A 25,681-nucleotide genomic window follows, 5' to 3' on the forward strand; every position below is an offset into this window, starting at 1 on the left:
GTTGGTTAAGTCAACTTAGTTTTATAGTGGCTGCGTTGGTGGGGCCGGGGCTCCCAGTGAGGGGCAGTGGTCGGGTCAGGGCTCCCAGTGAGGGGTGGTGGTCGGGGGGCGTTGGTGGGGTCGGGGCTCCCAATGAGGGGCGGCGGTCAGGGGGTGGTGGTGGGGTCAGGGCTCCCAGTGAGGGTGGTGGTGGGGTCGGGACTCCCAGTGATGGGCGGTGGTCGGGGGGCGGTGGTGGGGTCGGAGCTCCCAGCGGGATGGGCAACTGGGGACATGTTGCGGGGGGGGGGCGTTGTGGGGGTCGGGGCTGCCAGTGGCTGGGGGCATGTTGGAGGTGTTGGCAGGGGCCGAGGCTCCAAGAGGCTGCAGGTGTGTTGCAGGGGGTGGTGGTGGAAGTCTGTCATATCCCCCATTAGCCGTCTCTTTTAGAAGGCAAATAGTCCCAGTCTTTTCAACCTCTCCTCATGCAGAAGCTGTTCCATCCCCCTAATCATTTTTGTTGCCCTTCTCTGAACCTTTTCCAATTCTAATGTATCTTTTTTTTGAGATGGGCGACCAGAACTGCACACACTATTCAAAGTGTGGGCATACCATGGATTTAGATAGATAGATTCCTTTCCTAACGATTCCCAACATTCTGTTTGCTTTTTTGACGGCTGCTGCACATTGAGTGGATGTTGTCAGGGTACTATCCACAAGGACTCCAAGATCTCTCTCTTGAGTTATTGTGCTAAGTCCATACACAAGAAGGCTGTAAATTATGTCAAGTCCAGGCCTCTCGTTACAGAGTGGTAACAGCTAATTGAGACTCCATCATTTTATCTGTATAGTTGGGATTATGTTTTCCAAGGTGCATTACTTTGCATTTATCGACATTGAATTTCGTCTGCCACTTTCTTGCTACTCACCCAGTTTTGTGAGATCCTCTGCATGGGGCTTAACTAGCCTGAGTGATTTTGTATCATCTGCAAACGTTGTCACCTCTCCGTTTACCCCCTTTCCCAGGTTATTTATGCATATGCTGAACAGCACTGACCCCAGGACAGATCTTTGGGGGACCCCACTATTTACCTGTCTCCATTGTGAAAACAGCCCATGCCTTGCTGGGAGTTATTATTTCCGCCCTGACCTCAGCCAATCAAAGGCCAGTTCACACTCCCCGGGAGCCTATCGGAGCCAGGCCAGCCTACCGATCACGTGACCATCCGCTGGCACGCTTCTTCGGTTCGGCGACGCCTCAGGGCTGCTCTAGCCGGCGGCTCCCTCTCTATGGTGGCGGGGGCGGGCTGTGTTCTGACTCCGCCCCCAGTGCTTGGTTTCCCAATAGGGGTGGTGTCTTTCGTCGCCCTGGAGACAGCGTCAGGGCCTGCGGGAGCCGGAGGAGGCGCGGCTGCCGCTGTTGCCCCAGGGGGCCCTTGCCCCGCCCGGATGCGGGGCAGGGCGGCCTGGTAACCGGGGCGGGGCCCAGCCGCCGGGCCGAACAGGGACGGAGCCTTGGGCAGGTCCCACCCTTGGGAGACGGAGGGGGCGGGGCGGAGCGGAGCAGCCCCCCTTGGGGAGAGCAGGGGGTGGGGCAGGGCCCCCCTGGGGGGAGAGGACCCCATCCTGGGGGAGCAGGGGGTGGGGCAGGGCCCCCCTGGGGGGAGAGGACCCCATCCTGGGGGAGGAGGGGCAGGACCCACTGGGGGGGGAGGATCCCATCCTGGGGGAGGAGGGGCAGGACCCACTGGGGGGGAGGACCCCATCCTGGGGGAGCAGGGGGTGGGGCGGGGTGGGGCAGGGTCCCCTGGGGGGAGAGGACCCCATCCTGGGGGAGCAGGGGGTGGGGCAGGGCCCCCCTGGGGGGAGAGGACCCCATCCTGGGGGAGGAGGGGCAGGACCCACTGGGGGGGAGAACCCCATCCTGGGGGAGCAGGGGGTGGGGCAGGGCCCCCCTGGGGGGGGAGGATCCCATCCTGGGGGAGGAGGGGCAGGACCCACTGGGGGGGAGAACCCCATCCTGGGGGAGCAGGGGGTGGGGCAGGGCCCCCCTGGGGGGGGAGGATCCCATCCTGGGGGAGGAGGGGCAGGACCCACTGGGGGGGGGGAGGATCCCATCCTGGGGGAGGAGGGGCAGGACCCACTGGGGGGGAGGACCCCATCCTGGGGGAGCAGGGGGTGGGGCAGGGTCCCCTGGGGGGAGAGGACCCCATCCTGGGGGAGCAGGGGATGGGCATTGCAGGAGTTAGATCTCCCTTCTGGGTGAGGTGGATCATCTCAGGGAGGGGTGGGGGTGGTGATGAGCCTTGATGAGGGGACCAGGCCCCTGCTTCCCTGGCCCACCCCCGAGCCGGAGCCCGCACTCCTGGGCTGTCCTAGCAGTCGGCCTCCTGTGGTGCTGCCCGTCACTGATGTTAGGCCTTACCCATACACCTGGCACACCCATCTGCCTCGCCCGGGAGGCTGGGGCGCCCCCCTGTGGCTCTGGCAGATAGTTCTAGGAAGCACACTGGGGCTGTGCAGTTACCTTCGGTAGGACAGGCAAGGCCTGGGTTGCATTAGGACTGGCTGCTGGCCCATCACCGGGAAAGTTACTGCATAGCTCCAGTGTGCTGCAAGGGGAAGCCAGTCTGTCTTTCTGTTATATTTCCAGGGTGCCCATTGCTGTCGTACCTACAAACCATGTTCAAGTGACAGCATAGGCCTCATAACCCCGTGTTACATTGTTTCCTCTGTGCTTGCCCAGGCTATTGTAATGGCAGATTTTCCTTGCCCGTCACTGACATTGCTGCCTGTCAGCCAGCACATGCTGGCATTCTAAGTATAAGGAGCTGCAAGCAGTCAGCCTTGTCCAAATCCCCTCTGACTTTCTGCCAGTGAACAGTGCAGTAAGCTGGCTTGTGTGCACCACTACACTCCTAGATGGCGTATATGTTAAAGATGCTTATGTGTAAGCATAACCTGAACTCCGAGCCCCATATCGCACCATGCCAGACTGGCCTCATAGGCATTACTGGTCATTATATAAAGGTCATTTATTTCCACATAAATCATTCCAATGACCTTGGACCTGAATGGAGGGTGGGGCTGGGACTTGCATGTGTGGCTTGTCTAAGCAGCAGCTCACTGACCATAACACATTCCCATCCGACAGTGCATCTGGCTAAGCATTCCGATGTATTCTTGGGAGCTTAGAAAAGGGGGAAGTAAGGAGCAGGTGGGTGTGGGTAGACACATCCCTCATCCAAGGGAGTGAGTGCAAGTGTGGAGCCATGGAAGCTGTAGAAGACTGGACAGTGACTGGCGCAGATGTTTGCACTCGAAAGCTATTGTGCCCAAACCTGTTAAGTGGGAGGGCAATGGGGGCCAAACGTTAGATGACATGACTCTAAGCCTGTCAGTTTGTGTGTGGCAATCCAACAGTGTATACAAATAATGAGTAACACAGTACAAAGGGTCACCCTTTGCCCTGTCCGCTGCCTACAGGCAGTAGTTTCTACAGAGAGGGACAACACGGTCAAGCCTCTGTATTTTGGAGGTACAGGAGCTGCTGCTTATTCGATTAATCACGCAGGTGGGTCTTCCCTAGAAATAGCCCCAGGCAGAGCTCCTGAAACGATTTCTGCAAGAGTCTAATCTGATCTTCAGTGTGCACTAGTGAGGTCATGTGATCTCTGTCACCTGGCATAGAGGGAAAGGAAAGGAAAAAGGAACAGCTTCTGTGGGTGGAAGGCTTGCTGGGGAACAAGGGCAGAGAGAGGCAAGGCTGACTCCCTGGGTCATTGCTGGGGTAGGCCAGGAGAAAAGGGCAGACAGGTATAAGAGAAAGGACTTGCTAGAACTTGCCTATGCCTGGGCCTTGGCTGGGGTTGGGACACTGATATTAGCTGGTGCTGGTAGTTTAAGCTGGTACAAGCTGTAGTTCAGGTTGTCTTGCACATGACGTACTGACTAGTTCCTTCATATGCAACTTGTAAGAGTAGCTAACAGAATGAAGATGAACTCCAATGACAGCAGCGAATCAGAGAATGATACTGAGGAAGAGGAGGAAGAAGAAGAGTTTGCAAATGAACACATTAAGAGACTGGGTGGAGGAAGTAAAGATATGCAGCAGGATGGCACTCCTCAGGAGGGAGCTTTTGAGACAGAGGACACATGCCTAGGGCACAAGAGTTCAGATGGGAAAAGTGATGTGCTGACTGTCTCACTGATCGATCTGGAAGAACAAATGACAGAAAACTGTGAAGCAGAGACCACTCCAAGAAAGAAAAAGAGAAAACACAGGTGAGTTTCCTCATCGCCTTCCTCTGCCTTCTACTTTCTTGTGTTCCTCAGGCTGTCACCTAGGCCTACCGGACCTCACTGTTCCACTAGACTCAAAGAGGAGCCAGCAAAGTCTGTGTGGCCAGCTGCCCATTGCGTTTTTATTTACTGTCTGTTTCAGGGGCACTCAAAGGCCACTTATCTCAGGATGAAATTACATTTCAGGTGTAATTGCTGTGGCTGCCCACTACCCCACACCCCTAGGCTTCCAGTCATGTGCCAGGTGTACCACAACTCAGAAGCAAACACTGTAGATGCTTCAGCATCTGGGCCTTGTAGGCATTAGCCCTGGTGGTCCCAATAACCACTCAGAAACATGGCTAATGTGAAAGGGTATTTTTCTAGGGCTGGCAGGAAAGTTTGCAGATACCTTAGCTATAGAGACTTGGGCAGTTAGAATGCAAAGTGTCTGGTAGCGGTTCTTGTTTGGGCCCTGGGGCTGTCCAGTCAGGCGTCAAGACTCGTCAGTATGACAGTAAGACACAGGAGGTAATTGTGTGCAGCAGTTAGTTTATGTTAGTTCACCTTCTCTGCTCAGCACTATTGAGGCCTCAGCTGGAGCACTGTGTCCAATTCTGGGCACCAAACATTAGGAAAGAAGTGGACAAGTCGGAGTGACTCCACAGGAGAGCAACAAAAGTGATAAAAGGTTTAGAAAAACTGACCTATGGGGAAAGGTTAAACAATGTGTGTTTAGTCCTGAGAAAAGAAGACTGTGTGTGTGTGTGTGGTGGGGGATCTGATCACAGGCTTCAATCAGGGCCGGCTCTAACTTTTTTGCCGCCCCACGCAAAAAAGAAGAGTGCCGCCCCCCCCCCCCCCCCGCGAGCGCCACACCGCGCCGCCTCCCCCCCCCCAGTGCTGCCGAAATCCCCGCCCCCCCCAGCACCACGCCGCCTGAATCCCCGCCCCCCAGAACGCCATGCCGCCCGAAGCCACGCTCCCTCCGAGCACCGCGCCAACCCCCGCCCCTCCTCCAAGCGCCAGCCCCCGCCCCCCAGCGCTGCGCTGCGCCGCGCCGCGCCAGCCCCCACCCCTCCTCCGAGCGCCAGCCCCCGCCCCCCCCAGCGCCGCGCCGCGCCAGCCCCCGCCCCTCCTCCGAGCGCCAACCCCCGCCCCCCCAGCGCCGCGCCAACCCCCGCCCCTCCTCCGAGCGCCAGCCCCCACCCCCCCAGCGCCGTGCTGCGCCAACCCCCGCCCCTCCTCCGAGCGCCAGCCCCCGCCCCCACAGCGCCGCGCCACGCCGCGCCAGCCCCCGCCCCTCCTCCGAGCGCCAGCCCCCGCCCCCCCAGCGCCGCGCCGCGCCAGCCCCCGCCCCTCCTCCGAGCACCAGCCCCCGCCCCCCCAGCGCCGCGCCAACCCCCGCCCCCCCAGCGCTGCGCCACGCCAACCCCCGCCCCTCCTCCGAGCGCCAGCCCCCGCCCCCCCAGCGCCACGCCGCGCCAACCCCAGCCCCTCCTCCGAGCGCCAGCCCCCGCCCCCCCCAGCGCCGCGCCACGCCAGCCCCCGCCCAATAAATAAATAAATAAAAACCTGAGCGCCGCCCCGGCCCAAGGTGCCGCCCCAAGCACGTTCTTGGTCGGCTGGTGCCTGGAGCCGGCCCTGGCTTCAATTATGTTAAGAGCTGTTATAAAGAGGATGGTGATCAATTGTTCTCCATGTTCACTGGAGATAGGACAAGAAATAATGGGCTTAATCTTCAGCGAGGGAGATAAACTCCAGATTAGGCTTCCAAGGGAGGTTGTAGAATCCCCGTCATTGGAGGTTTTTAAGAACAGGTTGGACAAAAACCTGTCAGGGGTGGTCTAGGTCAGTGTTTTTCAACCTTTTTTTGGGCAAAGGCACACTTGTTTCATGAAAAAAATCACGAGGCACACCACCATTAGAAAATGTTAAAAAATTTAACTCTGTGCCTATATTGACTATATATAAAGTAATTCTCTTGAATAGGAATCAAATAAACACAAAGAAAGTATTTTATAATTACTTTATTATGAAATAGTAAGTAAACAGAAATATGAAAAATTATAAAATACTTTATTCAGTGCGCAACCTGGGCCTGTTTGGCTGAACACAAAGCTGATATTCTGAGCTATTTATAGTCCTTAACATCAGTGGTGGGATTCAAAAATTTTAGTAACCAGTTCCGACATTCAAGCATGGTTTAATATTTTTTTCCCACGGCACACCAGGCAACATCTCGCGGCACACTAGTGTGCCGCGGAACAGTGGTTGAAAAACACTGGTCTAGGTTTACTTGGTCCTGCCTCAGAGCAGAGGACTGGACTAGATGACTGTTTGAGGTTGTCTCCAGCCCCCCATTTTTATCTTCTTAGCATATGCACAACATGCCTCAGGTGGCCCGTGACCAGCATTCATCATCAGTTTGGTCCACTGATTGGATCATTAGCTTTCCGGCTTGGGCTGGGTACTGACGGGGAGTGCGTCATGAATGCTGATCCATGACCCCCACTTAGTCCCTGCGGGGTGCCCCCTAGAGTCCAGTCTCTGTTCCAGCCAATAGGTGCTTGCAGGGTTCCAAGCCAAGCTCAGTTAGTGGCTCTTATTGGGGCCCCGGTGCCCTGGCTTCCTGCCCAGCTACTGTTCCTCCATGAGTACCATACAGACCTGCACACAGCTGTATCATCTGGCAGTCTCAGCCTGTTCCACATGTGTCTCTGTCCACAGAGTCTGGGGCTTCTCTCCTGCTGCTGTGCAGCTCCCATTCCCAAAACAGAACCTGGCCACATCCTAGTTCAGGACCTGCCTAGGGGAAGGGAAGTGCAGTGGGATGGGGCTGATGGGAATTGTTGTTTCCTTCTTTGGGAAGCCTGTGTGATGGATCTGCATCCAGTCAGCTCTGGATGGACCATTGCATGCATGTTGTGACCTGTCAAGGCTCTGGCTGCCACGTCTATGCTGAAGATGAGGGCAGTTGCAATCTGCTCTATTTTATGCACATCAAAGGCCAGATTGCAAAAATTGTGCACACAGTTTGTATGTGCAAATACAGCTGTGTGCACAATTGCAGGAAGTGTATGAACAACTAACCAGTTACCTGCTTGACTGACAATTGGTATGCATGAATTATGCCGATGGGTTTTTGCACATGCAGTTCTGAAAATCTGAGCCTGAAGTGGGCAAAGTTTGGGCATTACCACTGGGGCATCAGGGAACACTTTTTACCTAATTTATTCTAGACCTTCTGTCCTCAAATGCAAAGGGAGAAACAGATATTATCCCCTGTAAGAAATGTTCAGTTAGCTTGTTTATTCATATGAAAAACAAGCATTTGGTGAGTAGTGGCCAGGGAGAACGTGTATGCCAGGTCTCAGCCACTTACCATCAAACACCCTTCAAAAAACAGCAGACAAAAGTAGAATGAATAATGGGCAGCTCTGAATTTTGGGGCCTGGAACCTATTGGGGTCTTTGGGGGATGTTCAAAATCAGAGAAGGAATCTCGAGTCACTCAAATTCCCCCAATGTGGAATTCTGAATGGGAACCCACCTTCCATTCCTTGCTCCAGGCCTGTCTGCCCTGTGCTGGGACCAGAGCAGGTTTGCTGAGTGCTTCTGTGCAGATAGACATCGTTAAATCACCATGGTTGCACAAGTTGCTGTGTATGGGAAACCAAATGCACATAGTAGAGAAGTTTGGGCTGTGATGACATCATGTCTCTGGGATCTAGAATTCACAAAACAAAATCTGCAAAATGTTTCTTTAGTTCTGTCATCCTAGCTGGCCTGGGAGCTGCCATCTAACGGCAGCACAAGGGCTGCCCAGACTAGGAGGACAAAGGGTGGGGCCCTTCAGTAAAGCTGGCTAGGAATAGCTCCCTGGAGCCTGCCCACTCTGGTGACCGGGGCATGTCTGCACTGAGCCATTGCTTTCTCCTCTCTCTCCATTCCAGGCTGCTGTCTATCAACCTGACCAACTGCAAGTATGAGAGCGGTGAGTGGCAGGCAAGCCAGGGCTCCTGTTCAGACCATATCTCACTGTGGCAAGTGCTGTGGACCCCCCCGGCTGGAGAAGGCTGGTAGCACTGGGTTTGGGCTGCGCAATGGCTTTAATGGATTCATTGCTGGTTTGGAAGTGACTTTTGCCCTGGTGAAAAGTGCCAGCTTGACCAGACTTCAGGCTGAAGCTCTCTCTGCATTTAGTGGGTACAGCTCTGGTCACAGCACTGGGAGCTTCCCACCCACACTGGCTCTGCCAGTGCGTCTCACCCCTGGTCTGGAGAGCCCTACCCCTCTAGGGATGCCAGGGGAGTTTAGTCTCCATAGCACATTCTCTACCGAGATTGCCAACAGGGGCTCAGGTAGTGCCAATTGTGAGGCAGATGTTTGCAGTGTTGACGCTCGTGCACTGAAAACTATGCACTCCTTTCACTTACAGTAGGACACTGAGCAGCCTGGGATGGCAGTGATTTGCATATATGACTGGCCTGGGCTGGATCTGTGCAGGAGACCCCTCCCCTCCCCTCCAGCCAGTGCCTCCAGGAATGAACTTTGGGCAGGTGGTTTAGGATTCTCACCTTACTCCTCTCTGTGGGAGGGAATGGTGTTAGAATACATATGACAGCATCTCTGTCCAGGTGGCTATTGGCAGTTATTGGTTAATGCCAATTATACACAAGTTCCATATTATGGAGCACAATCGCTGTACTGAAAGTTACAGTCTCATCTGCTGTGGAGAGAACACAGAGTTTCTAGATGGAATGGTGGGCACTGGATGCCTCCCCTCTGGGAGGTGCCAGATACTATGATGATGGGCACCTTCTAAGAAGCTGAGGTGAACTGGGCACCTCCAAAGATCTGGGGTCAGGCCTCTGCCCCCTTCCTGGGACCACCAGACAAATGCGCTTCCAGGGTTGACATATTTCATTAGTCCAGGAGTGAGATCCAGTGGACAGTTCAGCTAAGGGAGGGGTATGTTCCTTCTGCTTTCCCCAGGGTCCCACCGGGTCTTTCTCCCCTTTGGAGGTGTGGGTGGAAGTCCTGGGGCGTTCCTTCCTTTGCCTGCCTCTTCCCATCTACTTCAGCTTAGAGAGTGTGAACTCTTGGGGCCCATCTCCCATGCCCCACTTGGAGATGCCTCTTGCCATGTGCTTGTTTTGCTACAGTGCGGCGTGCTGCCCGACACTGTGGCCTAAAAGAAGTGGGGGAGGATGAGGAGTGGACGGTGTACTGGACTGACTGCTCGGTCTCTCTGGAGCGCGTCATGGAAATGAAGAGGTTTCAGGTAAAGACCCCTCCGTAGACAGGCCACGAGTGGGAGGAGCTCAGGCAAGGAGGATGAGGCAGGGAGGAGTTGGTTGGAAGTCATGTGGTGCAGTGAAGTAGAGTATCCAAGGTCAGCATCGGTGCTACCCTTCTGTTACCTATGGGACAATCCCCACAGCCTATCCATGTCTGTACCAGGGAGAGCAGGATCCCGGCAGCACCCCGAGCCTTTGCCCCATTAGTACCCCTGAGGTGGTGCCATCAGCCACAGGTTGAAGAACAGCTGGAGAGCTGCCATCCTCTCTGTTGCTGAGTCCTTGTTCAGCTCATGGTTCTTGTTGATCAGCTGCTCCTCTCCGTGAATCATGCTGTTCTTGGAGAGGGGAAGCCACAGGTTTGAGAGAAGAGTGAGCACATCTCACGCTGATGGGGCTCAGAGTGAGCACACCTAGCAGGGCAGCTGTCTTCCTGTCCTGTTCTTCCCTGAACTGACTCACATTGGCTCTGAAGGGTTATCACTTCTGCTCCTTTGGCTGACTTGTCCTTTCTGCTGCACATTGTTTCAGAAAATCAACCATTTCCCGGGGATGACAGAGATCTGCCGGAAGGACCTGCTGGCCCGCAACCTCAACCGCATGCTCAAACTCTTCCCCAAGGAGTACAGCATCTTCCCCCGCACCTGGTGCCTGCCTGCTGAGTGAGTGACCAGCACTGCCAGGCCAGCCAGCAGTGGGACAGGTGGACGCTGTCTGCAGGGAAGGGAGGTCAGGGTAGTGGGAACCACTGAACTTAGCTTCCATGGGGAAAATGCTTTCTGGAGGATCCGCTGCTGACTCTGGGCCTCAGTAGCCTTCCTTGGGATGTAAGAAGATGTGGCTCTGTATTTAGAGAGTCCCAGATCTCGGAATGTAATCGCGCTGTATTGGGTTGTGGAATCGTTCTCCTCAGGGAAGGGGTAGGAGCCCCATCCCTAGAGGGATTTAAATCTGAATTGGACTAAGCCTTGGGAAATAGACTGCAAAGGAATCCTACCCTGGCCCTCAGTGGGCAGAGGGATGAGCCTAAAAGGTCATTTTTGCCTCTGACTTCTGTGATTCTGTGGGATTTCCCCTGACAGTCCATGCGCACCCCTCCTTGGTCAGCTGGAGGGGTCCTTCAGGGTGGTGTGCAGGACCTGGCCGCCCCCAGGCAGAGCGCGAGGCTCATTGCTGGCCTAGGAGCCATGTGTCTGCAGTGGTGCCGTGGACTCAGCCGCCTGCCTCCCAGCACACAAGCACCCCTGGCCTTGCCCTTTGCTGGGGTGGAGGCTTTCAGCACACAAGCCAGAAGAGGGCTGGAAGGGATCACAGCAGCGTGTGGTGAGGCGTCAGTTCACAGGCAGATGGATCAATAATCTGTGGACAGGGTATTCAAACTGGGGCCTGAAGCAGCTCCAGCTTCATATTTAGGCATTTAAATAAGTGGCCTGACTTTCAAAATTGAGGCACCCAGCAGCTGGCATTGGAGCCAATCAGTGTGCGGCACTGTTGGAGATTAGGCCATCTCTGGCCTCCTCTCACGTCCATCCCTGTCCTGACTATGCCCCAGGTCAGAGCACTCTGGCTTGGGCCTCCGGCCTCCTCTCACATCCATCCCTGTCCTGACTATGCCCCAGGTCAGAGCACTCTGGCTTGGGCCTCCGGCCTCCTCTCACATCCATCCCTGTCCTGACTATGCCCCAGGTCAGAGCACCCTGGCCTGGGCCTCTGGCCTCCTCTCACGTCCATCCCTGTCCTGACTATGCCCCAGGTCAGAGCACCCTGGCCTGGGCCTCCGGCCTCCTCTCACATCCATCTCTGTCCGGTTTGGCAAATGTCTTTTCAGGAGAGCCCGCAGGAAAGCCATCATTGTAGTTTATTGTTTCATTCTCCTTTGTGGCCAAGGGTTGGTTAGTTTCCCCCTGCTCCCTCCACAGTAGTAGAGCTAAAACCTTGCTGGGTCCTGACTAGGCCGCAGCTGCCGTTTCGTTACCCTTTCTCTGTGGTGGAGGCAGAGATATTAACCCAGCAGTGCTTAGAGCCATAAGGGCTTTCTCCCCCAGGCTGCGATGAGACAGTGATAAATAATGTTCTTCAGGAGTAGCGCAGTGCGGTGCAGGACTGCTCTTCTCGCTGCCCCACCAATGCTGAGCCCTACATGGCCCAGCATGCAGTGCTCCAAACAGCCACCGGAGAGTCCTGCAGCTCTAACAGTCACTACTTCTTCATTACATAGCTATGGGGATTTCCAGGCCTACGGGCGCATAAGGAAAAACAGGACGTACATCTGCAAGCCAGACAGTGGCTGCCAAGGAAGGGGCATCTTCATAACCCGCAACCCAAAGGAGATTAAACACGGGGAGCACCTGATCTGCCAGCAGTACATATCCAAGGTAACAGGGCTCCCACTGTCCTGGAAAAAAGGTGTGAGCTTCTGGCCTCCCATGCCCTTCCCGTGTCCCGTGCCCCACTACTGCCAGCCTTCCACTGTGAAAGCTCAGCCAGCAGCATCGGGGTTGCAACCTCCCAGCAGGGCCATCGCCAGGCTGCCCTCAGCATTTCTCCTTCCCAGCTGAGCAGCTGAGAATGCAGAGCCTGAGCCATGCAGCCAGCAATGCAGCTAGCAATGCTATTGTATCTCACGGGCACTCCCCCCTTTTCTCTCACAGCCCTTCCTTATTGATGGCTTCAAATTTGACCTGCGTATCTACGTCCTGGTCACATCCTGTGACCCCCTGAAGATTTTTGTCTATGAGGAAGGGCTGGCCCGGTTTGCCACCATGAGGTACATCGAGCCCAGCAGCAGCAACCTGGTAAAGAAGGGACGTTTCCAAGCAACTGGCGTAGCGTCAATAGGATTAACACACACTCGTCCTAAGGGCACACAAACCACTGGGAAGTCAGGGCCTCGTTTTCTTCTTCTCCCTCCTCTGCTTCCTGCTCTGTTCTGCCTTTTCCCCCATTCCTTTTGCTCCATGTCAGGATGGTTATTTCAGGAGCTCCAGGATCCTCCAGGTGCGCAGCCCCCATTCCCTGCGGTCTGCTCTGCCCAGGCTTCAGGGGCTGAACAGGGAGCAGGGTGATTATCCCGATGGCTGGAGGCAAGATGGAGAATGGGGAGATGGGAAGGGAAAGGGAGAAATAATATATGGAGATATCCCTATCTCATAGAGCTGGAAGGTCATCGAGTCCAGCCCCCTGCCTTCACTAGCAGGACCAAGTACTGATTTTGCCCCAGATCCCTAAATGGCCCCCTCAAGGATTGAACTCACAACCCTGGGCTTAGCAGGCCAATGCTCAAACCACTGAGCTATCCCTCACGCCTCGTTGGGCTTTGTACCTTACACAGCAGCACCCAGAGGTGGAGTCCATCCAAACACCACTGGCAAGCGCTCATCCCGAGCTATTGCCTCGGCTGGGAAGAACTCTAGCTAATCTGTGCCGCATACCTAGAGCCCTGCGCGATACAAAATTTGTATCCGCATCCGATCCGCAAACATGGTCTGTGGATGTCTGCATCCATGGATGTGGATAGCCGTAGATATAAAGTGGATATCCGCAGATTTGCAGGGCTATGCACATACCTACCTACAGACACAGCCCCCTCCCTCTAGTAGCTGAGTGTCTCGGGGGGTGCTCTGTTTTGGGATGAATAAAGAAAAGGGGCAGATTCTCTTCTCTGCACCTCCTCTGCTGGGGGGGCAGCATGGGACAGACCCCAGTGGGCACAGATCCAGTGTAGCCCACTCCTATCTCCCACTCCTCACCACTGACATATGGGGTATGCAGAGGACGGGGGGCATGGCTCTGGCTGTCTCCAGGTGGCATATGGTTCCTCAGAAGCCATTGCCAGGGGCTTAGATGACACCAGTCTCCACGCAGCTCTGATTTGTGCTGGGGTGGACAATCGGAGAGATGCGTCCAGCACCAGCTGGCTGCTGCTGCACCAAGCAGATTTCAGCCACAGCAGGCTCTGGCCACGTGTTCATAGGTTTGTGCGGTTTTGATGCTGACCTGAAATCAGGCACTCAGAGTGGCGGGGCGAAGAATTTAGGCCTGGGGTGAAGGAATGGCTTTGGGGAGGGGAGGAGGTGGTGGTGCTGGGGCAGAGGTGAGCGGCAGTTGCCGGATAGAAGGCTAAGCATTGCTGGACATCTGGGGCCTCTTGTCTCTCACTGGCACTCGGAGATTGAGTGTGAAGGTCTCTTGCTGTCCCTCTCTCAGGACGATATCTGCATGCACCTGACCAACTATGCTATCAACAAACATAATGAAAACTTCATCCGAGACGACATGATGGGCAGTAAGAGGTACCATCCTGCCTATGCCGCCAGAGCCCCTCGTTCACTTCCTGCTGGGAGGCCATATTGATGGGGCTGGCATGCTTCCTTCATTGGGCAGCATGCCATAGCAGCTCACCCCGTGTGAACGTTCTCTTTTAAAGTCACTTAGGTGGAGGTCACCCACTTCAGTGTCTTGGGCTCCTGGTCCAACTGTCTCTTTGCTTGTTAATTCTGAGCACAGAACTGTCCCCTCAGTGGGTCCTGTATCTGGGGTGCCTCTGGGGCTTGCTGGCTTTGTAAGAAGCAGCACCGGGGCTCAGTCCCCTGAGTTCTCCACGCCTTTCTGACCCATGGAGCCAGTGTGGTGACATTGCTTGCTACTGCTGCAGAACCACTTTGACTTGGACAGCTCTGATCACCGCCTTGTTCCCCAAACAGGAAACTGTCTACCTTGAATGCCTGGATGATGGACAACAGCTACGACACGACAGAACTCTGGGAAGACATTGAGGACATCATTATAAAGACCCTTATCTCAGCCCACCCTGTTCTGAAGCACAACTACCGCACCTGCTTCCCCAACCACATCACCGGCTGTGCCTGCTTTGAGATTCTGGGCTTTGACATCCTGCTAGACAGAAAGCTGAAGCCCTGGCTGCTGGAGGTGAGTGAAAACCCCGCCGGTGGCCTGGAACTCACCCCCTCTGCACAGCAGATGGTTGAGGGCTTTTGTCGCCCAAGGAGAGAAGTAGAACTAAAGCCTGGGGCAAGTTGCAGACGGTTTTAGTTTGATTGATGCTGCCACCTGCAATCTCTGCAGCACTCCATTAAATGAGGAGCTCTGGAGGCAAATAGCCAAGTAATCTACACAAGGAAATGTCTTCCCCAAGTTCCTGGGGTAATAACGGGGACTCTCCTGAGTCACAGGGCTGCGTGGATCTCTGCAGCACCATTCAGAACCTGGAATGGCCTCCTCAGTGTCCTTGGCGGTCAGTGAGGGGCCAGGAAGTTATACCTGCAGCCTGGCTGATCTTTAGATGGCACTTTGTGCCAGGAAAGCAGCAACAGCAAACATCAGCCCCACACAGCAGCAGGATGCTTACTGTTATGACCATGATAGGAAAGAGGGCAGCTGTAGGACGGGGGCTGCCTGAGGGGAATGAAGGAACATGAGGTGGGGAAGGGTCTGAGGCCAGCAGCAGATTGTTAGAGCTGCACATGTGTATGTTAGACTAGCCATTTGTCTTGGCAGGTGAATCACTCTCCCAGTTTCACCACGGACTCGCGCTTGGACCGAGAGGTGAAGGACGCTTTGCTCTGTGACGCCATCAACCTGATAAACCTGCGAGCCTGTGACAAGAGGAAGGTGCTGGAAGAGGACAAGCGACGGGTGAAGGAGCGACTCTTCCAGGCCCACCAGCCACCTCGTGAAGCCAGGTGCTGCTCCCCCCAAGGAGGAGTGCTGCAGGCCTTTGGGGAGAACAGGGGTCACAGCAGGGAACAGAGTAACAAGCATGCGAGGCCAAAGGCTGCTTTGTGGCCGTTTGAAATCCCTCAGAGGCTGTGGCACTGTTGAGAACATTGTCACCTGTAAGGGGAGAGGGCCCAGGCTTTCAGCATCCCAGAGGAGACCCATGATTGAGGCTCCCAGCCTCTGGGACGTGTCTGATTCCTGGTACTCTAGACTCAGCCCCGTCCCAGGCTGCTTACTACCTCTCCCATTCAGTTGTGCCTGCTTTGGTCACAGGGCCCTCCCTGGCCATCCTGGGGCACTGTACCCGGTGACACGTGGCCTTTTTCCCACAGAAGCTTTGAGATTCCAGCTTCTCCATAGGGTTGCCAACTCTGACTGAAGCTATTCCGGGAGATATTTCCCCCCCAACATGATGTAATGTCATTTTCTTAAAATATCCTATTAAAATCTCCCGGATTGCTTTCACTAGTCACCGGGAGATCGATGCCGATTCCGGGAGACTCCCGGCCAATCCTGGAGGGTTGGCAACCCTACTTCTCCACAAAGCAGCATTGCTTCCCTGCCCACTCATGCAGACATGTCTACTCACGGCTAAAGCCAATGCCCAACTGTTGAGGCCAGTTTGGATTGGCCACCTCTCGAGGCAGGGTGGGCAGGAGCTCCCTCCCACGCACCAGTTTCAATTAATTACATCAGGTAACTAAAGCTTGGACCCGTGCTGTGCTCTGCTGCCCCTGGGTCCCGAGGTGCTAGAACTAGGGGGCTGGGGGAGCTGCCGCACCCCTGGCTTGAAGTGGTTTCCATCATATCCAGGGGTTACAGTTAGGTTCAAAGGCTCTCAGCCCCCCCACTATAAAAACTGTTCCAGCCCCGCTGCGTGGGGCTGGGCTGCCCCCTCTCCCAGGCTGGAGTGCTCACAGCTGGATGAAAGCTGGCAGGCCCAGCTGAGACACCCGAGCTCTTGTGAACTGGTACTCTTGGCTGAGAAGGGTGGGGACGGTGAGAGGAGCTCTGAGCCTCCCTGCTTTGCCTGTACTGCCCAGCTGGAGGAGATACCGACCGGGAGGGTGCATTGGCTTGGTGCAGTGAATGTACACTGGGGTTCCCAGATGGGGAGGGGAAGGGGAGAAAGGCCAGCTAGACTCCTGGACAGGGCAGCATCTGGAACTTGTCCCCCCCTGCTGCCTGTACAACAATCTCTAGGGATGTGTCTGCCATGGCTCCTCCTGCTTTCATCTTTGTTTTCGGATGGCAGACGTGAGCAGTTAGAGAACAGCCAGGCGGCCTGGCTGGCCCAAGCGGAGAAGTATGAGAACACGCACCTGGGAGGGTACCGGCGCATTTACCCCACGCGCGAGACAGACAAGTATGAGCCATTCTTCAAGCACAGTGGCTCCCTCTTCCAGGAGACAGTGGCTTCCAAGGCAAGAGAGGAGTGTGCCAGGTACATTGCTCCTGTGGAAAAGCCCTCCTCATTGGCTGCCATGGGGCAGAGAGTCTCTCTGCTGGGAACACCTGCTGCTGCCTGGGGTGGGGGTGGGGGGGGAGCACCTAGGAGAGGAGCCCTGGCTCCATTGCCAGGGGATGGGGAAGGCACCGTGTCCTCCACATAACCTCTGTGCCCTGCCTCTGGATCTGAGAGGGAGACAGGCCAGAGTCCATTGTTTATGGATTCTGGAGGTGGTTTATAGAATGCATCCTGGTGCATCTGAGTAGGCCCGTCTCCACCCCATCTAGGTGGCACAACCTGGTGCAAAGGGTATTTCCTTTCGGGGGTGGTAACAGCTTTTAAAGACCCAGGGCCATTTCCCAGCACATTCGCCATCACGGACCCTGCTCCTGATAGCAACCCTTGGCTGTGCTGTATGTCCCCTCCATTGGGGTCAGCACAGCTTGGCACAAGATCTCACACTGAGCGGCAGTGACCAAGACTGTTGGTTCTTGCCAGGCAGCAGCTGGAGGAAATTCGCTTGAAGCAAGAGCAACGAGAGGCTACTACTGGGAAGAAGAAAAAGGAGCAAAAGGAGAACCTGCAGGGAGAGTCAGCTGGGGAGAAATCCCGCATCCGCACCAAGGCCAAGGCTCCTCCCACTCGCCTCACCTACAACAGCGCCAGGACCTGCAACAGGAAGGTACCACTGCTCCATCCAGCATGCAGCTGCATGGGGCAGGTCAAATGGAGCCACCTGGCACCAGGAGGAGAGCTGGGGGCACTGACATCTCCCACACCAGCCAAGGATTGAGCTGGTTTGAGTGCTGCTGACCTGTGCTGGGAGTGCTGTGAACAGCCAGCCCATGGAAGTCTATGGCCCCCCACCCCTCTTACCCCCGACTGGAGTCTGTGGCCGGGGTCTCCTTCCTGCTCCACACTGGAACTTGTGGCCCAGGCCCTGTTCCTGACCCCAGCATAGTTTGTGGCCATAGTCACTCTCCTCCCTCTGTTAGTCTGTGGCCCAGCCCCCCAGACCATGCTGTAATTCGAGGTGTATTTCTGTCCTAAGATGCAGCAGATGGTGTTTGACTCCATGCGGCCCCAGGAGATAGTGGAAGATGAGGAAGTAGAGAGGATCAAGGCTCTTCTGCAGCGCGAAAACCTCATCCGGGGTCTGGGCATCGTGGATCAGCTCTCTCGGCTGCTCCACACAACTGAGCCCAGGCCTGTGGATGTCCACAGGCCCCACATCAATATCTCCGAGAGCCAGGTAAAGGTGGGCTGCGCCGAGGCACCTCCCAGGGCTAGTGCATAGGTGGTGTTCTTGGTGGTCCTGCTCAGACAGGAGCTGGAGGAACTGAGGACGCTGGGCACTGCTGGCCTGGAGAAGTTCCTCTGGCTGGGTTAAATGAGAATGAGGGCTGGGGCTGGGTCCTTGGGTTGGCCTGTTTTTATGTTAATTTTTCCTGTGTTCAAAAGGGTCAAAAAGTGATTCCTCAGGGGCACCTCAACAGTCCAGAGGAGGGTCCTGGAGGCACTCATCTTACCGGCATCCCATGGAACAGAACAGAGGGGACTGCTCTCTTAATATGGAAGTCCCCAAAAGTCCCAGTGTGCATTACAGCCTGGTGTCCTGGCTCAAGGTTGAGCTGTGCATACTGGAACGTCTGGTCTCAGTGGCCTTGTCTTCACTAGGGAACACAGGTGTGTTCTTCACTTGAGTTAGCTAACAGGAGTGAAAGCCTTGTGAAGAAGAGGAGCTGCTCTGCTGGAGAAGAAGGGGCTGTTGTTCTTGGCCAGCTCTACACTACCGAGTTTTGTCAGCACAGCTGTGTTGGTGAGGGATGTGAAAACACACACAGCCCACAGGCTCTGCTGGCAAAACCCCAGTGTAGCCACAGCTGTGCCCCCAGACGAGCTCTTCTGCTGGCTTAGCTAACGTCATTTGGGGAGGTGGCCTTTCTACAGGGGCCAAAAAATTCCTCCTGTTGGCATAGCTCGGCGGGCATGGCTGCATGGGCAGAGATGGGCTGTGTCGTGTAGACTAGCCCATACAGTCACTCGTCAGACCTGCCCTGCCCTTGTGCTATATTCCAGTGACCAAGCGCAGATGTGGTGAGAGGGTTCCATTCACAGTCCACAGGATGGCTACTATCACTGCCCACGTGAGCTCCTGCAGGCCCTGGAAATGCCTGGAATGCCCCTTCCTCTGCAGTGAACACAATTACTTTAATCTGTCGGGAAAAAAACAAGTCTGGGGAAGCCAGATTCTCTGTCAGGGAAATGAGTATGATTTTCTGCTGCACTCCCTGTCCTAGTGCCAATATTCATACACCAATGAGCAGCCGCAAGAGAATGGGGACCTACAGTGCTGGGCCATTAGACATCCCATAGAGATCAGATCACCTTTAGATACGGGGTCTATTTCTCCAGGTCAGTGACAAGTTTATAGCTGAAGAAAGTGAACTCTGGAGTAGCTGTCTAGCAGCTGGGAGACCTATGCAAAGGGAGCCACCAGCCCTTTGACAAAGTGGGGCTGAAAGGAGCAACAAAGACTTGTCTAAAAATTGCACCCTGACAAATGCCCATCCCTGATCTCCTGGCATTCTGTGGGGCTGCATCTCCCAGGGAACGTGACAGCCGTCTGTAGCACGGATACTAACGGCACACAGTGCGTGTCACGTAGCTTGAGTGCTTTAGAAACACGCACTGTGCTAAGGGTAATTAGTAAGGCCCTGTTCTCAGCGTAAAGCAGGTCACTCGGGGCTGAAAGAACGAGGAATCCTTGTGGCACCTTAGAGACTAACACATTTATTTGGGCCTAAGCTTTTGTGGGCTAGAGCCCACTTCATCAGATGCATGGAGTGGAAAATATAGTAGGAAGATATATATATACAGAGAACATGAAAAAATGGGTGTTGCCCTACCAACTCTAACGAGACAAATCAATTAAGGTGGGCTATTATCAGCGGGAGAAAAAAAACTTTTGTAGTGATAATCAGGATGGCCCATTTCCAACAGTTGACAAGAAGGTGTGAGTAACAGTAGGGGGAAAATTAGCATGGGGAAATAGGTTTTAGTTTGTGTAATGACCCATCCATTCCCAGTCTTTATTCAAGCCTAATTTAATGGTGTCTAGTTTGCAAATTAATTCCAGTTCTGCAGTTTCTCGCTGGAGTCTGTTTTTGAAGTTTTTTTGTTGAAGAATTGCGACTTTTAGGTCTGTAATTGAGTGTCCAGGGAGGTTGAAGTGTTCTCCGACTGGTTTTTGAATGTTATAATTTTTGACGTCTGATTTGTGTCCATTTATTCTTTTGTGTAGAGACTGTCTGGTTTGGCCAATGTCCATGGCAGAGGGGCATTGCTGGCACATGATGGCATAGATCACATTGGTAGATGTGCAGGTGAATGAGTCCCGGATGGCGTGGCTGATGTGATTAGGTCCTATGATGGTGTCCCCTGAATAGATATGTGGACAGAGTTGGCATCGGGCTTTGTTGCAAGAATAGGTTCCTGGGTTAGTGTTTTTGTTGTGTGGGCTTCTGCCTGCAAAGCTACTGGCCCACTCTGGATGGGTGTGTCACAGTATCAAGCCCAGAGCTATGCTGCCATATCCAGTGCACTCCCTGGACTCCCGTGTGTCAGCAGACAGTGCTGTGGCAGAACACTGGGCACTTCAAATGGCTGCTTCAGTGGAATCCGGAACTGGGGAACATCCGAGTGAGATGAGAGGCTTGTTGGGTTTTCTTGGGCCGGCTGGTGGCTTCCTAGTCAATTCCTGAACACGCAACATGCTATGCAGCTGCAGAGATGCTTGGTCCAAAATCCAGGAGGGAGTGAAGCCAGTAGTCTGCTAGTCACTGTCTCCGTTAGTCATGATGGCTGTAAAGGGCCGTGGGGCTTGGCTGTTACCTGCCATGCTGGAGACTCGACATCCGTTCTTGTGCCAGTGATGAGTGAGAAATTTCTCGGGGCTCAGCATCATCTCCTCTGGCATTGACAGGCGCATTCTGTCCAGTCCTTTGCTGGCAGGGTAGGGACACATGTCAGAAAGGAGGGTGATACATTAGAAAGGGTTCACAAAAGAGCAACAAGGGTAGTTTGAGGTCTGGAAAACCTGCCTTATGGTGAGAGACCAAAGAAGCGCAATCCATTTAGCGTAACCAATCGAAGGTTGATCACTGTCTTGAAATATCTACGTGGAACAAAGATTTCTGAGTAAAGAGCTTTTTAATCTTGCAGACTAATGCAGAACAAGTTGTAGTGGCTGGAAGCTGAAGTGAGACAAATTCAGATTAGAAATAAGATATAATTTTTTTAATAATCAGGCTGTTTAACCACTGGAGCAAATAACCAAGGGACATGGTGGATTCTCCATCTTTTGGTGTCTTGAAATCCAGGGTGGGTGTGACTGTGTAACAGAGCCACTCTAGCTGAGCCAGAAGTGATGGGCTGCAGGCAACAATCGCTGGGTTCGGTTCTCTGGTCTGTGTTGTACAGGAGGTCAGACCAGAGAATCACAATGGTCCCTTCTGGCCTCAGAATCTCTGACTGCAAGTGTGGGGTGTAAATGGGGTGAAAACGCAGGGAGGATTCTCAGGGGTGTAACAGTAACAGGTTAAATAGGGGGGTTGGGAAGAAATTTCCCCCTGGTCAGATTGGCAGAGTCCTTGGAGGTTTTTCATCTTCCTCTGCAGCATGGGGCACGGGGCACTTGCAGGTTTAAACTAGTGGAAATGGTGGATTCTCTGTTACTTGAACTCATGATTTGAGGAATTCAGTGACTCAGCCAGAGGTTTGGGGTCTGTTACCAGAGTGTGCGGGGGAGGTTCTGTGGCCTGTGATGTGCAGGCAGCAGGGTGGTCCCTTGTGTTCTGACCTTAAAGTCTATGAGGAGGACAGCCCTTCTGCGCTCCCTAACCATGCCCCCCAGGAATTAAAACATACGTCGCTGCTCTTCTTTTCTTCCAGCCGCGATTCCTTCAGGACGTGTTTGGGAACCGGCAGACACAGGGTTCAATGACCCTCGTCCCCCTCTCACTCCTGGGAGGCACAGTCCGGGAGTTAGGACAGCAGATCATGCAGCAGCCTGCGGCCAGGGCCCGGATGCTGGGCAACCAGGGCTTCATTCCCACCCTCCTGGGTACCCTGTCAGGCATGGGCCAGAGCATCCCCTACCGTGCACAGTATAAGCCACAGCATGGCCTGCAGCCGCAGAAGAACATGAGCTGGTTAGGAAGCCACACTCTGGGGACACCGATGGTCACCGAGCCCTGTGCTCTGGTAAAGATACTGAACGAGGGAGGCCGGAGATTCTCCAGCGCCAGAAACAAGGTCGAAAGCCGTGAGTACAGAATCGGGGCCTGGCATACTGCTGGTGTCAGTTCTAAAGCATCCTCTCTTTTGGGAGACATAACCCAGCTCTGAGTTGCCTTCCAGGCATCTATGGCTCTCCTGTTCCCCCCATTGGTATGGTTTGGTTAGCAGGCGACCTTCCCTCGCCTGACTGGATTCCCAGGGCATTCTCCTCTGGCACAGCTGGTGACATGGTAGAAGTGTTCCATCTTACTCGATCCAGCGCGGAGACTCTCAGAGCCCTGGGATGCCATCAGTCTCTAGTCTCAGTCAGGGAGTAGGCAGGGAAATCAAGCTCAGAATCAATGGAGACCCGTAGAGGGTGAGTCTTTGCTGGACTCTAAGGGCTGGAAGCCAGCGGAGATCTCTGTCCCTGGGGAGATGTGTTCTCCTCCCCTGCACCTGCACATGGGACCAGCTGCTGCATTGGGCATGCTGGAGCTAAGGCAAAGTGAGCAGGGTGTAAGTTCAATAGTGCTTGGGAGGTGGGGCAGGAGCAGGCAGTGGCTGCAATAATGTCTGAGGAGAGCAGTTGTTTTAGAAAGGGGAGTGGACTGGGGGTGCCATAATGCCCCTTTAGACAGCTATGGCCCAAGAGTGTCTTAGGGGGTCCCAGTGAGTGACATGGCTCCAGGGGGGTATCAGTCAATAACCCTGTGTATTCCCAACCAGGCTCCTGAAGGAGTGCCACTACTGGGGGCCCTGCGCCCTAGGAGGGGGTTGCACAGACACTGTCACCTGCAGGGGGACAAACTCACCAACAGTAACTCTCGTTCTCTCACTGTCCCCTCCCCAGAGCCACACTGCCCTTCCTCCACCCTGCTGCGGTCAGGGCTTTTGGCAGAAAAGAGGAGTTGAGGGGCAGGGTATTTATCCCCTCAGTCTTTGGAGCACTGCCCCAGCTTCCAGCCAGTGCCTTAACATGTGGCCATGTAGCCAGGCATGCTCAAGGCAAACACCAAGGGGCATCTTTGGTGTTCCTCCTGGGATGCTCCAGCCCTGCATTGTGTCCCTCCTGTGCTCTCGTTTCAGATGCCCATGCCCCCAGGCGGCCCCTCCATATGGCCAGTGGTTACACTGACTCTCTGACATACCTGGCTCATGCTGGCAAGGCTCCAAATCGCACGTATAGTGACTGCACCTTCCCCTCAGTGACAGACTCCCTCAACCGTGCTGCAGTCCATGAGCTAGCCATCAACTCTGCCTCTGCTCCCATCGTCCAGCGCTCAGACACCTCACACCGCGCCAATGCCATGTCCATTCTCCACTTCAACCACCACAGGTAACGGCCCTGCCTTCAGGTGGCTTCCAGCAAGCTCCTCACCACTAGTGCTCACTGAGGAGCTCGTGTCCCCAGAGGAGGATGTTTGCCCTGTTATCCTGGCCAGATTCCAGCTGGAGTACGTTATTCTTCACCTCCCCACCCCTCCTAACAAACTCCTCTTGTGGAGTAGTGTGTTCTGTTAACAGCAGATATGTCCCACCCCAGGGATGGCTGCATTTCAGAGCCACGGGAGCTTAGGCCAGCCCTGTATAAACACTGTAAAATGGCTGGAGACCATCGGGAATGAAATCTAAATGAACAGCTGGTATTTTCGCCCATTGGAGCCATCTCTCCAGGCCCTTGCTTCATTCTCCATGGGTTGCATTACTTGCAATGAGCAATGCTGTAAATCTGCTGAGAGCTCTTCCCCATAGTCCCACTCCTGATTCAGCAGAGAAAAGCTCCTTACCCCTCTGTCACCTTGGAACATCCCTCTTTGCAATGCGGGGCCTGCTGCCATGCTGGAGCAACTCCACAGACTCCTTTACCAAGCTCTTCCCAAATGGGCTATAACTTGGCCTTACTAGATTGTAAACTCTTTAGGGTGGGGGCTGTCACTAGGTTTGTGCGGTGCCCAGCACCACAGGGGGCTGGCCTCTAGGCACTGGTAAATAATGGTAATCCACACTCCCATAATGCGCTGGCCTACAGCTGCCAGGGCAGTTTGCATTGGAAGGGACTGCCCATGGGATTTGATTGGCTTGATGAGTGGGAGGTCAAGCCGCATGTCTAAACACAGTTTTGCTTGTTCATATCTGACTGTACAAAGGAAGCTAACCTGGGGTCACCATGCAACCTGCGGGAGTGAGGACACCAGCTAGGGCTAAATCGATATGAAACGAGAGGTGAATTGCCGCTCACCGTTGCCCATGGGCCCTGCCCTCAGGAGCTGGGATAGAATTCTGTCCTCACCCAGAATGTCTCAGTTTAACCCTTATTTACCATTTGAAAGAAGAAGGTTTCCATCTCTTGGGGTTTCCCGTGAAGCTGGATGGGGGAAGCATTTGCCAAAGGGTCTGGCGAATGTTCAGAAACTAGGGCTGAGCAAATGGATTTTGTGAGAGTGCCCCAGGTTTGGGTAATTGGTGGGTATCCTGCCCTTTGCTCCCACTACAAGCCACACGGGAGCATTCTCCACCACAATTTGTCTGCACTCAGGTATGAACAGAATCCCAGCATCCCCTCTGCCTGCAGCGCCCACTGGGCTGCACCAATAAGCTTGCAGAGGGCCATAGGCTTAGCTGCTGGAACCTGTTTTTGCTCTGTAGTTTCCTCTCTCCCCAGCCCGGTTCACCTGAGCTGTGGAGGGGGAGAAGCATATTGATCCTTTGCTCCCCAGCTCTCTGGCTTCTCCAATCTGATCTGTTTGTGTCCCCCAAGCAAACCCAGACCTTCTCTCATCAGTGATCACTTGCTTATCCCACAGGAAATGGACCTGAACCTTGGCCAAACAGTCTCTGGGGAAGAAAGGGACCAACGGCCTTGGGAATCCTGCAGCCAAAGGAGATGGCTATGCCAAAAGACTTGCTTTCTTCTGCGTGGAAGGGAGAAAAACCTCCAAGGGGCCAGGCAGATGAGGGGGAGACAGTGACCCCAGGCCTGCTGCGGTGACCTGGCGGCTAGCGATGAGGACGCCGGCGTCCGCTGCAGATGAGGAGCCCTCTCAGTGAGGGCTGAGCACTTCAGACACCATTTAGTGAGTGCTCCAGAGTCACGTCTCCACTGGACAGAGCTGTTTTCAAACAATGCTGTGCAAGGGATTTTGTTAATAGTATTCGGCACCATCCTCTCCAGCCGACTTCGTCCTGTAGCTGGGATCCCCAGCCTGTAACTGCAGCCTCTCCCCCACACCTACTGATCAGCACTGCAACAGCAGGGCAGGGCTTGTCTCCTTCAGGGCTGCAAGAGTTTGTTCTTTTGTATCTGTCTTATTAAAGTTTTATACGGTTTTACAATTCCCCATCCATCTGTCCTTCAGCATTGCAGCAGATGGGGACTGGTTTTCCCTAGGAAGCCCTGGCTCTGATTCCTCCTTCATGGGCCTAGACCCCACTGGCTGCTGCTGGCTGGGCTGCCCTCCACATACCTTAGCAAAGGGACCTGCTGGCCTATATGTTGTTTAGGGCTCTCTGTGGTGCCTAGCTGCAGGAAGTAGCATATGAGGATCAAAACAAAGCAGTTGCTTGCTTGTTCTCCTCACCCCTTTCATTCCCTCCCTGGGCCGAGGGGCTGAGTGAGCACAAAGCAACAGCCACTCAGTGAGTTCACA

At 54.5% G+C, this 25,681-nt stretch overlaps 1 protein-coding gene across 1 annotated transcript; it reads left to right on the forward strand.

Moving 5' to 3' along the window:
• The first annotated feature begins 325 nt into the window (after positions 1-325).
• TTLL13 (tubulin tyrosine ligase like 13) lies at positions 326-23,374 on the forward strand. Its single transcript, XM_065412732.1, is given in 17 exon segments — positions 326-369; positions 1,253-1,337; positions 1,340-1,448; positions 3,963-4,263; positions 8,216-8,256; positions 9,428-9,546; positions 10,094-10,224; positions 11,781-11,937; positions 12,214-12,357; positions 13,769-13,854; positions 14,266-14,491; positions 15,080-15,264; positions 16,557-16,745; positions 17,250-17,433; positions 17,803-18,003; positions 21,705-22,077; positions 23,121-23,374. Coding segments are annotated over 17 exon segments (2,829 nt in total).
• Positions 23,375-25,681: the final 2,307 nt, after the last annotated feature.

This window comes from Emys orbicularis, chromosome 10 (assembly GCF_028017835.1).
Source record: "Emys orbicularis isolate rEmyOrb1 chromosome 10, rEmyOrb1.hap1, whole genome shotgun sequence".
In the NCBI taxonomy this organism is placed as follows: Eukaryota; Metazoa; Chordata; order Testudines; family Emydidae; genus Emys; species Emys orbicularis.